Source organism: Podarcis pityusensis, assembly GCF_964106645.2.
Source record: "Podarcis pityusensis genome assembly, chromosome: 1".
In the NCBI taxonomy this organism is placed as follows: domain Eukaryota; kingdom Metazoa; phylum Chordata; class Lepidosauria; order Squamata; family Lacertidae; genus Podarcis; species Podarcis pityusensis.
This window is the reverse complement of record NC_138028.1, coordinates 81,957,554-81,971,923: the sequence shown is the minus strand read 5'-3', so window position 1 is coordinate 81,971,923 and position 14,370 is coordinate 81,957,554. Positions and strand designations below refer to the sequence as shown.

At 38.4% G+C, this 14,370-nt stretch overlaps 1 protein-coding gene across 1 annotated transcript; it reads left to right on the top strand.

Moving 5' to 3' along the window:
- Positions 1 to 12,378: 12,378 nt before the first annotated feature.
- Positions 12,379 to 14,370, top strand: LOC308474831 (olfactory receptor 9G4-like). The gene has a single exon (XM_081001353.1). The coding sequence runs from the start codon at positions 12,758 to 12,760 to the stop codon at positions 13,706 to 13,708; it is 951 nt and encodes a 316-aa protein (XP_080857479.1). The 5' UTR covers positions 12,379 to 12,757; the 3' UTR covers positions 13,709 to 14,370.

Genomic DNA, 14,370 nt, shown 5'->3' with positions numbered 1-14,370 from the left:
TTCTAAAAATAGTGCTTCAAAATTCCTTGAAGCAAAGCTATTGGATCGGTTGTGATTAAACAAAGAAACAGTTCTTCCCTCTCTGTATAGTTTATTTATTTCAAAGTAGTTATAAGACACTTTAAAAATATCTAAGCTGTGGACAATATAATACCGTTAAAACAAAAATACCACCTAAAAAGATCAAAACAGTGGCATAAAAGCAAACCCTGTCCTCCAAAAGACTGTCCACCAGGCCAGAGGAGTCCAGCCTTTTGGGGCCTGTGAGCACTTTTGCAAATTGGGGGAACTGTCCCACACGCTTACCAAGCACACAACACAACCTGTTATATTGGCTGCAATAGAATCCTTTCAAATCTGCTTTCCAAGAGGGGAGAGGCCCCGTGGGCACCTGGGAAGATATCTGTGGGTACATGTGCATCTCTGGGAGCCGTGTTGGTGAGCTCTGTACTAGACCAAGAGAAGAAAGAGGGAAGAGGAGGAGGAAATATAAGGATGCTATACATCTGGAATTTCCCAGACATAGCCGGGATTCAGCCGTCTGTAAAAGTGCCCGGATTTTCACTTTTTGAAAAACTGCAACCCTACACGGAGAACTCACAAACCAAGTTGTTTGTTATGTTTGTGGTGGTTTCTTCCCTTTTGGTGTAAATTCTCTAGTGAGCAGGAGAGAGAGAGACAATAGTTTTGCGTCCTTAATCCCATATCAAATCATCAAGAAGAAGCAAACATTCTAATTGTTTCTATAGGGAGCTTATTGAGTTATCCTGACTCGGGGAGACTCTTGGGGAAGAACTGTGGTCACTTTAGCTTGGCTGGAGCACAGGGAACATTTCAATATAAGCCACCTTTTGCAGGCAACAGGAAAACTCACCGAGCTTCATACAGGTAAGTCTGCTTCTTCCTGGTGTAGACCTTAGTGATGTCCCCACAGTCGGTTTCCATGCTACTCTTTGCTCAGCTTAAACTTCCCAGCTGGGCAGCAGACCACTTTTCTTGCACCAGATTCCCGTGTGCATTCAGGAAATGTGTACACAAAAGCATATGCCAAAGTGTGCATAAGAATGCATATACTGGTGAAAGTAACATAAGAATGTGGAGGACTGAGCTTAAAATTAGAAAGATGAGAAACTGAGAGGTCCACCCCACCCCCATCCCCAGTGCCTGAACACTAATTTCCTGTTCTCTCCTTATCAGAAGCCCAACCGCTCAGCAGCAAAACAGTGTCTCTTCTCAAGGGTACTTTTTCCAAGAACTAAAAATACCGTATTTTTAGCTCTATAAGACTCACTTTTTCCCTCCTGAAAAGTAAGGGGAAATGTGTGTGCGTCTTATGGCGCAAATGCAGGCTGCGCAGCTATCCCAGAAGCCAGAACAGCAAGAGGGATTGCTGCTTTCACTGCGCAGTGATCCCTCTTGCTGTTCTGGCTTCTGAGATTCAGAATTTTTTTTTACTTGTTTTCCTCCTCCAAAAACTAGGTGCGTCTTGTGGTCTGGTGCGTCTTATAGAGCGAAAAATACGGTATATGACTTTCATCATAACCATAATTCTTTATGACTTCTGGGTATATGTTATAATAAAGCATATAAGTTTACAGAAATAACTGAAAACCAAAACAGGATTTCAGTCTGCCCCATGGAAGACCAAAATATTTTGATTCACATTTTTGTCCCTGCAAAAACAAAGCTGCAAGAATTTGCTGGGTTTTTGTTGCTGTTGCTCAGACTAGGTCGTCTTTCCAAACAGCAAATGATCTTAAGTATTTGATTCTTATATACAGAACTGCAAATCCTTAGATAAAGAGAATACCACAATTAGTGATCAAATATCTTTGCCACATACAAACTGTCCCTGTAGAAACTATCAAAGAGCACTGCAGGCTGAGCTTTAGAAAAAGCCATCACATAGAATTTAATTATCTTGTCATATTTTCATAGTTAAGAAGCAAGGTTTGTCGTTCAAACAACCTTATTTCCAACTTAATCCAATGCAGTTAACACTTGAAGCAGCTGTAAAATCACTAAGTGTTTTCATTGGTTCAAATGACATGTTTGTACAATTTGTACAAGAGCTGTTTAATATAGAGCTGTTTAATGGCTCTATAGTGTGTGTGTGTGTGTGTGTGTGTGTTTTGTTTATTTATTTATACTTTTCAAGTTTATATATTTCACTAATTTTATACATTTCATTGGTTTTACAATCATTTTGACATTTCAAAACTTGACTCCTTTCCCCCTCTTTTTGCATTTTCTTATATTTGTTTTTTAATATCTTCCGCATATCCGAATTAACTTAATTTGCTCATTTATTAATCTTCTTCAAATACATACTCTGCAGGTTATTACAAAAACCCTGCCAATGTTTTTATCTGTTTATAATTTATCTGAAAATATTCCATTCTTTTTTTAAAAAAATTGTTATCTTGATTTCTTATTCTTCCAATAAGTTTCGCCATTTCTGCATATTCCATAAGTTTTTGTACCCATTTTTCCTTTGCCGGGACTTCTGCTTCTTGCTATTTTGGGGAAAGTAATATGTATAAGAATAAGTTTCTATGCAGTTTAGGTAGTTCTGTCCCTATAATTCCCAAAAGAAAATCTTCTGGGTTTTTGTTTGTTTGTTTGTTTGTTTTTACAAAGGATGTTTTCAATATCCTTTTAATTTCATTATATATCATTTCCCAGTAAGCTTTAACCTTACTACAAGACATATAATAAAAATAACCTTCTTTATTTTTACATTTCCAACACTTATTTGGTTTAGATTTATACATTTTTGCCAATTTACTCGATGTTAAGATACCATTGATATAGCATTTTCATATACAATGGTACCTTGGGTTAAGCACTTAATTCGTTCTGGAAGTCCGTTCTTAACCTGAAACTGTTCTTAACCTGAGGTACCATTTTAGCTAATGGGGCCTCCCACTGCCACCGCACTGCCGGAGCACGATTTCTGTTCCCATCCTGAAGCAAAGTTCTTAACCCGAGGTAATATTTCTGGGTTAGGGGAGTGTGTAACCTGAAGCATATGTAACCTGAAGCGTCTGTACCACTGTAATTTTCCCTTAGACCATAACATGCTGTAAATTTTATATCCATATTTCCCAATCGTTCCCTTGCTTCCATGTCTATATTATGACCAATATCCATTGCCCAGTGTATTATTGAGGATTTTACTTACTCATCCTTTGTCTCCCATTCCAATAATATTTTAGACAGCACTTTTACATTACATTCCAACAGGTCTCTCAGTTGTGATATTTGTTCCCCAAGCCCTCATATCCTACCTTTCTTAAATACTTCATTTAAATGGTGATATTGTATCCATGTTGTTAATTCTCCTGATAAGTCCTTAAATTCTTTTAATTTGTACTCTCCTCCCTCTTGTTTTAATAAATTTCTATGCTGTCCATCCTTCTATCATATTCTTTTTCTTTACCGCTGTAGCTTCCAACGGTGAGGGTCAGTGGTGCTTTTACCTCTAATAAATTCTTATATTTATCCCATACACTATACAATTTTTTTCTAATTATATGATTTGTAAATCCTTTATGTACTTTCACCTTTTCATACCATAAATAAGCATGCCAACCAAAACATTCCCATGACCTTCTAAATTTAGAATATGTGAATTCTCGAATGTCATCCATTCCTTCAACCAACAAAGACATATCCGGCAGGGTAAAGCCTCCTCTTTATTTTGCATCTATCATATTTTATATTTTATTCTCGGTTTTTCCCCCTTGCCAAATATATTTAGAAATATATTTTTGCCATGTGTTGAAACAATCTGTCTTGCCAATCACTTGGAATCGATTGAAACAGATATAACATTCTTGGTAATACATTCATCTTTATAGTCGACACTCTATCTAATAGTGAAAGATTCATTCTATTCCAAATTTGCAAATTTCTTTTAATATCTTCCCAAGTTTTAAAATAATTATCTTTATACAATTTTATATTATTTACTGTTACCCATACACCTAAATACTTAACCTTTCTTTCAATCTTTAAGCCAGATACATCTTGTAATTTGTTTTTATTCTCATCATTCATATTTTTTACCAAGAGTTTGGTTTTATCTTTATTAATCTTAAGACCTGCTATGTCTCAAAAAGTTTTTATCTTTCGTAATACTTTTGAGATTTACTCTATTGGTTCTTCTACAGATATTGCCACGTCCTCTGCAAATGCTTTCAATTTATATTGTCTCTGTCCCACTCTGCCTTTAATATCTTGATTACATCTTATTCTTTGTGCCAATACTTCTAAAACTATTATAAACAACAAAGGTGACAACGGGCAAAATAATAATTAATAAAAAATGAAAAAGAATTAATCAAGTACACAAAATTGATCAAAGGATACAAACAGCATTTTGAATATTCTATACGCCAGGTTCTCAGAAAGAAATTACATTTGTAATCCTTCTTTTCTTTCCTTATAGTCACCTTCTTTCTGTTCCAGTAGACTAGTTTGAATCCCTGCTATATTAGTTGACTTCCCTCTATCTCTTTGCAGTTTTGACACTTCTCTTAAGTGACAGATTCTATATTCACTTATTAAGATCAGTTTTTTACAATTATATCTGTGAAATTAATCTAAGGACAACCAAGTATTATTTTTGGAACCATATTTTGTCAGGTATTTTTTAAAGCAAACCCATTCCTAATCTCTTATTAGTTCTGTCATTTTGGCTAGTTCGAGATACTCACACAACTTTAATTGCCACTCGTCTATTGTTGGTATTAACTCACTTTTCCAGTATTTTGCTATTATCATTCTAGCCGTTGTTGTCGCGTAAAGAAAGAAACACTCTTTTATTTTCTTTTTATTTTTTTTAAATGATATTTATTAAGGTTTCAATAAAAGATTAAACAGAAAAACATAAACGAAAAATACACAATTCAAAAATGCACAATACATAATCCAAAAAAGAAAGAAAAAAAAGAACCAAAAAAAAAAAATACAAGAAAAAGAGAACAATTAAAAGCAATATCACCTTTTCGTTTCCATCTTTAAATTTACTTATTTTCTGGACCTCCTCATACCTCCCTCTTTTGTATTCCAGTTCAAATTGTTTGTCCAGCAATTTCTTTCCCTCTTTTTTAATCCCAATCTTTAATCTTAATATAATATAACATTAAAATTTGCCTCTTAAAAGCCAAATTTCCATTTCCTTAAACTTCTTTAATCCTAATCCTTAATCTTAGTCTATCTATAACTTTAAATCCTGTACAGCTGGAAACCACTTATTTTCAATCCAACATCACTCTAACTTTCTTTAATTTTACAGTGTTTCTGTAGATAATCTTTGAATTTCTTCCAATCTTCCTCCACCAACTCTTCTCCCTGGTCACGGATTCTACCAGTCATTTCCGCCAGTTCCATATAGTCCATCAGTTTCATCTGCCATTCCTCCAGTGTGGGAAGTTCTTGTGTCTTCCAATACTTTGCAATGAGTATTCTTGCTGCTGTTGTTGCATACATAAAGAAAGTTCTATCCTTTTTTATCACCATTTGGCCGACCATGCCCAGGAGAAAGGCCTCTGGTTTCTTGGGGAAGGTATATTTGAATACCTTTTTTAATTCATTATATATCATTTCCCAGAAAGCCTTAATCTTTGGGCACATCCACCAAAGGTGAAAAAATGTACCTTCAGTTTCTTTACATTTCCAACATTTATTATCGGGCAAATGATAGATTTTTGCAAGCTTGACTGGGGTTATGTACCACCTGTATATCATTTTCATAATATTCTCTCTTAAGGCATTACATGCCGTAAATTTCATACCTGTGGTCCATAACTGTTCCCAGTCAGCGAACATAATGTTATGTCCAACGTCTTGTGCCCATTTAATCATAGCCGATTTTACCGTTTCATCCTGAGTGTTCCATTTCAGCAGCAAGTTATACATTCTTGACAAATTCTTAGTTTTGGGTTCTAACAGTTCAGTTTCTAATTTTGATTTTTCCACCTGGAAGCCAATTTTCTTGTCCAATTTAAATGCCTCCATTATCTGAAAATAATGAAGCCAGTCTCGCACTTTGTTTTTTAGTTTTTCAAAGCTCTGCAGTTTCAGTCTATCTCCATCTTGTTCCAAAATTTCCCAATATTTCGGCCATTTGACCTCCATATTGAGCTTTTTCAAGGCTTTCGCTTCCATTGGTGACAGCCACCTTGGGGTTTTGTTTTCTAACAAATCCTTATATCTTATCCAAACATTAAACAGCGCTTTCCTGACAATGTGGTTTTTAAATGCTTTATGTGCTTTGACCTTATCATACCATAGATATGCATGCCATCCAAATACATTGTTAAAACCTTCTAGGTCCAAAATGTCAGTGTTTTCAAGAAGTAGCCATTCTTTCAACCAGCAAAAAGCTGCTGATTCATAGTAAAGTTTGAGGTCTGGCAGGGCAAATCCACCTCTTTCCTTTGCATCCGTTAGTATTTTAAATTTTATTCTGGGCTTCTTGCCCTGCCAGACAAATCTAGAAATATCTTTCTGCCACCTCTTGAAACAATCCATTTTGTCCACAATTTGAAAAGTTTGAAACAGAAACAACATTCTAGGCAATACATTCATTTTTATCGCAGCAATACGGCCCAGCAGTGAAAGGTTCAAATTTGACCAAATTTCTAAATCTTTTTTCACTTCAGCCCAACATTTTTCATAGTTGTCTTTAAATAAATTCCCATTTTTTGCTGTCATGTTAATCCCCAGGTATTTAACTTTGTAGATTCTTCTTCATAAAGTTCCAAGAAATGTTGTCAAAGGCTTTTTCCGCGTCCACAAATATCAAAACTGCTTTAGTGTTTATATTCACTTCTAGTTTTTCCAGAATATCAATTATATTCCTCAGATTGTCAGACAGATGTCTTCCTGGGAGAAAGCCCGCTTGGTCTTTGTGAATCTCTTCCATCAACACTTTTTTAAATCTCTTGGCCAAAATGTCTGCAAAAATTTTGTAATCCACATTAAGTAATGATATAGGGCGGTAGTTCTTAAGCTGTGTCTTTTCAGTCTCTGTTTTCAGTACAAGTGTAATATATGCTTCTTTCCACGACTCTGGTGCTCTTTTCCCCTCCATTATTTCGTTGCAGACCTCTTTCAAAGGTTGAATTAACCATTCTTTCAAAGATCTGTAGTATCTAGAAGTCAAGCCATCTGGTCCTGGAGATTTACCCAATTGCATATTTTGAATGGCACCTTCTATTTCCTGTTCAGTTATTTTATAATTCAAAATTAGTTTATTTTCTTGAGATATTTTTTGTAATCCATTTGTTTTCAAAAATTGATCTAAGTCTGTTTCTTTCAATGGCCCTTGGGTATATAATCGTTTAAAATACCTCTGGAAACAATTTCTAATCTCTGCATGGTTCTGTATATTTCTTCCTTCCACTTCTAAGTTCGTGATTGTGTTTAGTTTTTGTCTCTTTTTCATTTGCCATACCAACAATTTACCACATTTATTGGCCGACTGAAATGTCTTTTGTCTCATTTGTTTAATTTTCCATTCTATTTCCTGATTCGTCATTTTCATATATTGTACTTGATGTAACTTTAACTCTCTCAGAATCTCTTGAGATTTTGGGTTTACTCTCAGTCTTTTTTCACTTTCCTTTATTTTATCCATTATCTTGTCCTTCTTCTCATTTTGAATTCTTTTCTTTACTGCGTTCTGTTGTATTAAGAACCCTCTCATAACCGCTTTACTTGCGTCCCAGATTACTCTTTTCTCCACGTTAGTGCTCAATTTTATCTCAAAATAGTCTCTCAAGATTTTTTGGGCCTTCTTAAGTACTTCTTCATCTCTAAATAAGGTGTCATTCATCTTCCATCTGAAGGAGCCAGTTGGTGTTAGTCTCATTTCCATCTTAACAGCATTGTGATCGGAGCAAGTTTTCGGGCAGATTTCCACCTTTCTTGTCTTTGGTGCCATTCCTCTAGTTATCCAAATTTGGTCAATTCTTGTCCATGTCATTTTGGCTTCAGAAAAGAAAGTTCCCTCTTTGGCCATGGGGTTTCTTATTCTCCAAATGTCAACTAAGTCCAAGTTGTCTGTCATGTCAAAAAAAATTTTTGGTAGTCTACCATCCTTAGTGACTACCTGTCTTTGTGCCTTGTCCATATATGTAGATACCACTCCATTCATATCTCCCATCAAAATCATGTTGTAATCCATATGGTCCATCAGGGTCTCATGCAACTTCTTAAAAAATTCAGATTTCCCATCATTTGGTGCGTAGATTCCTACTATCAAAAAATTTTCTCCTTGTGTTTGAATTTCAATTGCCACAAATCTTCCTTGGTCATCTTTAAAAACAAATTTCGGTGATAATCTGTCCTTTGCATAAATCACAACCCCTCTTTCTTTAACCTTGTCCGATGAAATAAACTCCTGACCAAGTCTTTTATTTATCAACAATTTCCTGTGTAATCTTGTTATATGTGTTTCTTGTAAACAAATTAAGTCCAATTGTTCCTTTTTTAATAGATGAAATACTGATTTCCTTTTCTGAGGGGAATTCAAACCACGACAGTTCCAGGTTAAAAGTTGCAGGGCCATGATGTTATTATTTTGGTTCTCCTCCAACGGCACCTAGTGCCTGTTCCTCTTCCGTCGGTGGTATCACTTTTTTCAGACGGTCTCTTAGTTCCAGAGATAGTCCTGGTATTTCTAAAGCTTCTCTTGCAGTTGTTCTTAACTCTCCTGTGGCTTTCTTTTGTAGGTCTTCTCCGTGGTCTCTCCAAAATTTGTCTTTGTCGTCTTCCGATCTTATTTTCCTCTTCTTTCCTTTGTAACTAAAAGATAGGCCTTGAGGAAATTCCCACCTGAAATTAATCCTATTACTTTTCAGCAAAGTAACCAGGTCTTTATAGTTAGATCTGAGATCCAGAAGGTGTTTCGGAATGTCCTTAAATATCTCCACTCTTGTCTGATGTATTTCCAGTGTCTTCTGGAAATGCAAACGCAGGATCTTATCCCTCTCTTCTTTTGTTCGAAGAGTGATCAAACAGTCTCTCACCTTCTTTTCTCCTCTTTTTCCAAGTCTGAAGGCGTTCACTATTTTAAAGCTGTCCTTTACCAATTCTGGATTCCAAAAGTCTAAAAATTCCTGCGTAAGAAATTCAGCTAAATTGTCCTTCTCCACTTCCGGTACCGATCTGACCCTTAAATTCACTTGTTTTTCTTTCAACTCAATCATAGATAGGGTTAACTTATGATCTTCCAATTGTTTATGTAACGGTGGTATTTTCTCTTGAACCTCTTTAACCTCTGTAACAGACGCTGTAGCAATTTCTTTAGCCTCCTCGGCAATCTGACATGTTGAGGCCGATTCCTCTAATAATTTCTGAATAGTCTCTGTATTAGTATTTACTTTCTGGCCCAAATTATTTAAACTTGCTGTATTTTGATTAATACTTGTTGTATTTTGATTAATGCTTGTTGTGTTTTGATCAATCTTGTCTGATGCCTCTGCTACTTGTTTACTTATTCTATCCAAAGATTCATTAATTTTAGCCAAAACTTGAGCAAAGGTGTCATCACTTGCCATACCTTTAGTTTTGGGTTGTGCCAATGGGGCTGCTATTGGAACCCCAGAGGGACCAGAGGTCGAAGCTCTTCTTTGCAGTCCACCGTCTGTTCGCAATACTCTGCCTGACCTTGTTGCTTGTAATGACTCTAATTTCTCTTTTCCATCTGCCATACCCCTTTAGATAAAACTCAAGGTCAGTCACGCAGTTAAGTTCAAAATTGTTTTGAAGTGGAAAATTCCAAAAGGGCCGTGTGGGAAAATCCTCAGGCCAGCTGCAATTGCAATTGTAACCAGTTGTAACAAATCCAAGTTCCACTAGGGGGACACTGTAACAGTCATAAAGTTCTTAAATACTTTACTTCTTCTTTAAGTCCCCCCAGTTTATCAGGAAGATAACAATCTATCTTAAACAGTTACTTTAAGACCAGGAGATATCTATCCACAATATTGTATCCAAATTGTATTTCCAGTGCAGGACTAGCTGTCAAAATATATTTAAAGACAGTACCTTTTCTCCAACTTTAAATTGTCTCTGGGAATCCGTTCCCAAGGGATTGAGCGATGGTTTTTATCATCTTTTTCTCACCTCTTCTTGAAGAAATAACATTCCAAGTCCCCCCCCCCCTTTTCCCTCAAGTTAAGGGGGGAAAAGTCCTGGTTAGATGATTGGATTAAAGTCCGTTTATGCGTCTTTTTCTAAGCTTCCGGTTTCAAGTTCAATGCTTTGTTTTATCTACAACGGAGAGAGGCAGACTTCCTTTTTATACCTCTCCGCTTTCGGCCGAATTCCCTTTAAATTTGTACAGTTCCAATTGCATAAAATCCTACTCACGGATCGTTGATTTTCAAAGCCAAATTTCCAAGAAAGAAAGGCAGCGCTCTCCGGTCACAGCTCGCGGCTTCACTCCACGGAAGAAGGAGACAGCCCACAGCACAGCGCTCCTTCCCCCGCTCCGATTCTGAACCCGTTGCCGGGCTCTTTCACGGGTTGGGGGGGCGCCAAACGTGCCCACTGGGTTCCAAGTTCACAGGCTTCCCCCGCCTGTGATTTCAAGGGTTCCCCGCTACGCCGAAGCGGGATCCGACCCTGTTTTCCGTAGAGCGATTTTCCCCGATCTGAGGAAATCCGCCATTAACCGATGGCGCCACCTCCGGAAGTCCCGAAACACTCTTTTACTTTCATTTGGGATGCTTATCATTAGAATGCCTGATAGGAAAGCTTCAGGTTTCTTTAAAAATGTGTGTTTTAGCATTCTGTTTAGTTCCTCATAGATCACGTCCCCAAAAAAATTGATTTGGGGACATGTCCATCACATGTGGAATAAGGTTCCTTCATATTGTTTACATCTCTTGTTGCTGTTCTTTTTTATTTTGGCTAATTTGGATGGGGTCAGGTACCATCTGTAAGTCCTTTCCATAAAGTTTTATTTTATCAGATAGCACACAATGAATTTTAAGTCTTTCCCCCATAGTTTTCCCCATTTTTCCATCTCAGTTGGATAGCCAAAATCATGTGCCCACTTCACCATCACTTCCTTCACCTCTTCGTCCTTAAGTGTTTGCAATAATTTAATACCCTATTTAACTATCACTTTTCTAGGGGAATTGATCAATTATTTTTCTTTCCGTTTTCTTTGTTGTAGAATTTATTGCTTTTCCAACTCTCTTTTCTTTTTTGGTATGCACTTTGCTGGATAACACCCCCCCCCCCACACACACACACTGCTTTGCTTGCATTCCATACCACTTTCAAATTTGTCTCTTGATTCAAATTGATTTCAGAATAATATTTTAATATTCCCCCACCCTTTTCTAATATTTCTTGATCGTTTAATAAATAAATTCTCATTTAATCTCCATCTCAGTGGGGAATTTTGCCCAGTTCTTAATTCCATAATAATAGAGTTGTGATCTGAAAGTGTCCTGGGTAGAATTTCTACCTTCTTTACCATAATGTACAAATTTCTAGATGTCCACACAGAGTCAATTCGGCTCACCGAATCATTCATGGATGAAAAAGATGTCTATCCAGTGGGTGTTTTTCTCTTTGTATATCAACTAAACTTAAATTTTCTGTCATCTGAAAAAGAGCCTTGGATAGCTTCCCTTCTTTTGTATCACTTTTTCTTATAGACCTATCCCATTCCATTTAATATGCCTTGATAGTCTCTGTTACTTCTTATAAATATAAAATCCATTTCAGGTGTGTACTCCTTCATAAACATTATTGTCTCAGACCCGGTGTGCTGGGAGGGTTAATTACTATCTTCCTTTCTTCAGTCCTTTGCAGTGTTTTCAAGGTCACATTCCATCTTGCATACAGGCTGTGGCTATAAATAACTCACAGAGTACATGTCCAATCTCTGCCATTAAAATTCCACCCTGGAGTTCTTCCTGCATTGTTCCCTCACACTCCTGGTCCAGTCCAAAGATAATTTTAAATAAAGTCCATTCAACCTCAATCGAGTGGGGAGGGCATAATAAAACCTTGTTAAATTCCTCATTGAGCATAAATCATTCATTCATAGCAGCCCATTAGTATATGTTGGTCCAGGAGCACCTCTTGATTAACACCAATGTTCCAAATTAATGAGAAACCAATTACAAATCATGCCAGAGATGGAGGCTCCTCCATGGCAGGGACACACTCCCAGGTCTCACCCATTCTGCCTTTCCAGTTGGTGGACACGGGATTAAGCGGCACAGTGGATACAATGAGCTCCCCAGACCCCACTGGGGAACATTGTCAGGAGTTTTACCTCATAAATCCTGGCTTTCCCCTCCCTGGAGGACAGTGGAGAGCTACTGCCATTAAATTGTGACATGGCCAGAAACCAAAATTACTCCTCAGATTCATTGCCATCAAAATGTCCTCTCAATTCACCTCAATTTCCCCAGCTATTCTCTGTATCCCATCCACCAAAGCTTCTGGTCCCACAATATTTGAGGCAGAAAGTGCCTACCCTTCTTTTACAGGATAACTTTAGCAGTGCTTGATTTGTGCTGAGTTTCACATTGGCAGATGGAAAAAGAAAAGTCTATCTTCTTTTGCTATTGTAAAACAAGGGGGGAAATAACATATTATATTTTGTATGTCGTTTTAATAAATCCATCCCTCCAAATCACAGGTGTGCTCTATATAATACCATTGAGGGGAATGACATCATTACTCTTCCTCTTCCCTGAATCAATTGGTGAGATCCATGGTGATGATGGAAACAGAAGGCAACCGCACACATCTTACCAACTTCATCTTGATGGGTTTCACGACAGATCCACTCCTGAGGATCCTCTTCTTTGTTCTGTTCCTGGTCTCGTACACTCTCACATTGACTGGAAACCTGGGTCTCATCACACTGATCTACCTAGATTCCCGCTTGCACACGCCCATGTATTTCTTTGTGGGCAGCCTTTCCTTCCTGGATGTCTGGTACTCCTCCGTCTACACTCCCCGGATCCTGTACGACTGTGTGTCTGAGGACAATATCATATCCAACGCAAGCTGTGCAGCTCAGTTCTTCTTCTCGGCTAGCTTCGGACACAGTGAATGTTTCCTGCTAGCTACCATGGCCTATGACCGCTATGTGGCCATCTGCAAACCACTCCGCTATTCCAGTGCCATGACCAAGAAACTCTGCACCCAGCTGATTGTTGGGTCTTTTGCAGCTGGCTTTGCTGTTGGCATTGTGCATGCGGGTAACACTTTCCAGCTAGGCTTTTGTGGGAGCAACATTATCAACCACTACTTTTGTGATGTGCAGCCACTCGTGAAAATGGCTTGTAAGGATACCCGGATCTATGAACTCATCTTGGCCACAGTCATTGTTTGCACTGTGCTGCCAAGCACTGCCCTCATCCTGGGCTGCTATGCAGGCATTGTGACAGCCATCATACGCATCCGCTCAGCTGCAGGGCGGCGCAAGGCCTTCTCCACTTGCTCCGCCCACCTACTCTCTGTCTCCTTCTACTATGGCTCCATCCTCTTCATGTATTCACGCCCAAGCTCACAACACACTCCAAATGGGGACAAGGCAAATGCTCTTTTCTACACCGTGCTCAACCCCCTGGTCAACCCCTTCATTTACAGCTTGCGCAACAAAGATGTGAAGGCAGCCTTCAAGAAACTCCTTGGAAGATTCATAGCACCCAAATGAATGTCAGTGACGTTGCTCAGCTCCCCACATAATACAGATTTTTATCAAGGGTGGTGAATTGGTGGCCCTGCAGATGTTGATGGCCTCCAATGCTCGTCAGTCCCACCAGCATGGCCACTGCTCAGGGATGAAGGGGGTTGTAGTCTAGCAAAATCTTGGCAAGTCACAGGTTCTCCACCTCTGGATTAGAGACTAGTCTCCTGTAGGTAAGAACGTAGTGGACAAGGGGAAGCACTAGAAAAGATGGCCAGTGGATAAATGGTTAAGCATCCCACCTACATGTCAGGGGCTGGACTGAAGAGGAGGGCTGAAGATTGCCCCCTCCTTCTCCTCTGCTTGCCCCCCCCCCGAGTAGTTTCAAGAGAAGAGGAACAGGAATGAATTACAGCAGAACTCAGAGTTGCCAAATTATGAGGTGTTAAGAGAAGGAGGGGGAGAACAGCCAACAGAGATGTCCTTGGAGAGCATAGAAGTGCCGCCATCCCCATGGACTCGACTTTCAATTAGAATTCAAGAGCAAACGGCCAAGTACTGTTGCTGGGCAAGGAAGGGGAGGAGCTCAGAGTGAGGAACATCACTAAGGAGTTAAGAACTGGATTCTTTGTCTTGCAACTCAATGACTGAATAAAACCATACATACAAACTTTCTTGTTTCTTCCTTG